The sequence below is a fragment of the Trichophyton rubrum genome, assembly GCF_000151425.1.
Source record: "Trichophyton rubrum CBS 118892 genomic scaffold supercont2.6, whole genome shotgun sequence".
NCBI classification, from domain to species: Eukaryota; Fungi; Ascomycota; class Eurotiomycetes; order Onygenales; family Arthrodermataceae; genus Trichophyton; species Trichophyton rubrum.
In genome coordinates, this window is record NW_003456423.1 from 628,785 (window position 1) to 631,417 (window position 2,633).

Consider the following 2,633-nt stretch of genomic DNA (forward strand, 5'->3'; position numbering starts at 1 on the left):
TGCAACCTTTCTCTCGCTTTTGTTTACCGAGATACCAAAGTTAACTGCGCTCGGGAAGCGGCAACGGAGTCGACCGACCTACCAAGGGAGACGAGGTGATAATCGACTATCGTGGATGCCTCTACGACCCTAGCCGATCTACATATCATAATATGGGCAAACAGTATGTCAACTTTCATTTTCCATTAACCTGGTCTTGTCTATGGGGATGAGAAAAATAAACAGTCGTATGATTGGAATTAAAAAAAAAAAAGAGACGAGGACGAAACCGAAATAAAAAACTTGGCCTTGGATGACTAGTCAAGCTCATGCATGTTCGCTTTGTTTCCAGGTTCGATTCGTCACAAGATCGAGGAGAGTTCAAGACTCCAATCGGTATCGGCAAGGTCATTCGAGGTATGGAGAGACACTGATAGATGCTTGGCTGGCCCTTCTCTGGCTGGTCTTGTAGTCCAGCACAGCAGGCATTCACGATGTCCAAGTCCCTAACCTCAGCCTTCTACTGTACAGGATGGGACGAAGGCGTGATGAACATGACAGTTGGCGAGAAGTGCATATTGACCATTAGCGGGTAAGTATCTAATATACAATACAATATGGACGGACATATTGCCCTCTCCCCTTTTGTCCACGTATCATGGCTAACAACGATTGGCGTCCAGGGACTATGCATACGGCGACCGGTATGGCCTTTTTCCATCTCTTTCCCCCATTGTGCTGTTTTCCCAAGGCCGCCCTTTGCTTGCTCTGGCCCCCTTTTATTTGCTCGACCCTTTCTCTGGCCGTCCGGTGGGATAACAAGAGAAAGGGCGGCAAATGAAAGGGAGAGAATACTGTGCCCAACAAGACGAGTTACATGTCAGGCTGCGTGGCGCTGGTAACAACTAATTCGCTGATTCTTGTGGTGTGTTTTCTTAGTGGCTTCCCCGGACTAATACCACCGAACTCTACTCTTGTCTTGTAAGTTCTATCCGATGTTTTTTTTTTTTGCTCCCCTTCCAAAGGATCCCAAGAGAAGTCGACGACGAGTATCCGTTTTCCCAATACGTGTGCTTGATTTTTTTTAACCCCGTTGCCGCTGTGTCGATGAGCGGTTTCATACCTGTCTGCTTGCCCTTGCTCCCTTCCCCCGTTTGCCCTTCATACCGTATCCCACCCCCCTCGATACTTGCAGACTGCATCCCTTGCTGGGTCCCTCATCTGCACCTCGCATTGGACGAGAACAACGACGCAGTCAGAGTCCTGGGGGGTCGTTATCCTTACCCTGCTCTCGATTTTTTTCAGTCTTATCGATCTTCTTCCTCTACTTTTCTTTTCCCTTTCCTTTTTAACATTATGGGTCCTTTTATTCGACGGACGGAGAATATACCATGATCTTCCCGAACTGAACCCGCACCCTTTTTTGCTTCTTCCCCTTTCTCTTTATTACATGCCCTTCTCGTTCCTCAATTTTGCGCTTTTCCCGAGTATGCCTCGTCTTGACTCCTGTATTTCTATTCGTCTCTCCTACCTATCCCGTCTCCCGTGCATGTACGAAATACGCGCCTGCCCATCCGTTTTTGACCCATCTATCCCGACCCAGCGCATGCATGCATGCATGTTTTGATACATCTGCTTACAATCAAACCCGTCACAGCGAGGTCGAACTTAAAGGCATCAGCAGACGAAGCTAAGCCAGTGAGCAAGCCGAGGAAGGATCTCGGAAAGGCAAGACTGCGTCCCGCCGCATGGTCATCGGCGGCCAGAACGATCTTCGACGACTAATCCTCGCTTTAAGCCTGCTACCCGCGCAGGCAGTTTTGGTGTGCTCGTCGTGTACTCCTGCCACTCTTCTTCAGCCCCTGGTCTGCTCGTCCTTGGCCATCTCATGGGGCGGCTTTCTCTTCTTCTTCTTCTTCTTCCTTTTTTTTTTTTCATTTCTCCTTTATCCGTATTCCTTTTTCATACGATTCCTCATGCTTATGCCGCGATGACTTCATGCTACTCCCGACTCTCCTTGATACTTCCATATCTTCCCAGCGAATTGTTTGGCTTCCCTTCTTGTTTCCTCTTTTCTCGACTGGTTTTTTACTTTATCCTTTTCCGGTTAAATGCCGAATACTGCGCACTGCGTACTCCGGTTCCTGCTCTTGGATTCTCGTGCTTTTTTTTCCCTTTTGTCCGCCTTTTTGAAGAAGAAAAGCGCTCTGTTATGACTTACCTGTCTTGTTCTTAATATCTATGAATTAATGACCTCCTTGCCACCGGCATTCTAATTCGAACCGTTGCGTCAGTATTCAGGATCCAGTTGCTGAGTATAGGCTGAAGGCACCTTGATTGCCGATAACAGTAAGACAAATATATAGCCGAGCTGATAGAGTTCATGGTAATGATTATCATCAAAAAAAAAAAATTAAGAGGAGAATCGACTATCAACGACAACCCACGGTTCAGTAAAAGCAAATCTAATCTAATCACCTCAGGTGTAGCTGGCCCAACACCAGCCTGATGTCCGGCATGTTCTGCTGCACGGCATAGCAAGTAGCAATATGGCGCCAGAACTCGTCCTTTGACCGGACCCGCATAGACAGCGCGTACAACCGCCTTGTTGGTTTCAAACCCATCGGAGACACCAGGCACTAAGGTCGAATACA

At 47.7% G+C, this 2,633-nt stretch overlaps 2 protein-coding genes across 2 annotated transcripts; both read left to right on the top strand.

Moving 5' to 3' along the window:
* Positions 1–473: 473 nt before the first annotated feature.
* Positions 474–798, top strand: TERG_08868 (uncharacterized protein; the record flags this gene model as incomplete). Its single annotated transcript, XM_003233720.2, has 2 exons — positions 474–571; positions 663–798. The coding sequence occupies 2 exons, from the start codon at positions 474–476 to the stop codon at positions 796–798; spliced, it is 234 nt and encodes a 77-aa protein (XP_003233768.2).
* A 536-nt stretch (positions 799–1,334) lies between these two features.
* TERG_08869 (uncharacterized protein) lies at positions 1,335–2,248 on the top strand. The gene has a single exon (XM_003233721.2). The coding sequence runs from the start codon at positions 1,868–1,870 to the stop codon at positions 2,213–2,215; it is 348 nt and encodes a 115-aa protein (XP_003233769.1). The 5' UTR covers positions 1,335–1,867; the 3' UTR covers positions 2,216–2,248.
* The last annotated feature ends 385 nt before the right edge of the window (positions 2,249–2,633 follow it).

Excerpts from the sequence above, each read along its gene's own strand:
- TERG_08869 (XM_003233721.2), top strand. The coding sequence starts at position 1,868 with ATGGGGCGGCTTTCTCTTCTTCTTCTTCTTCTTCCTTTTTTTTTTTTC.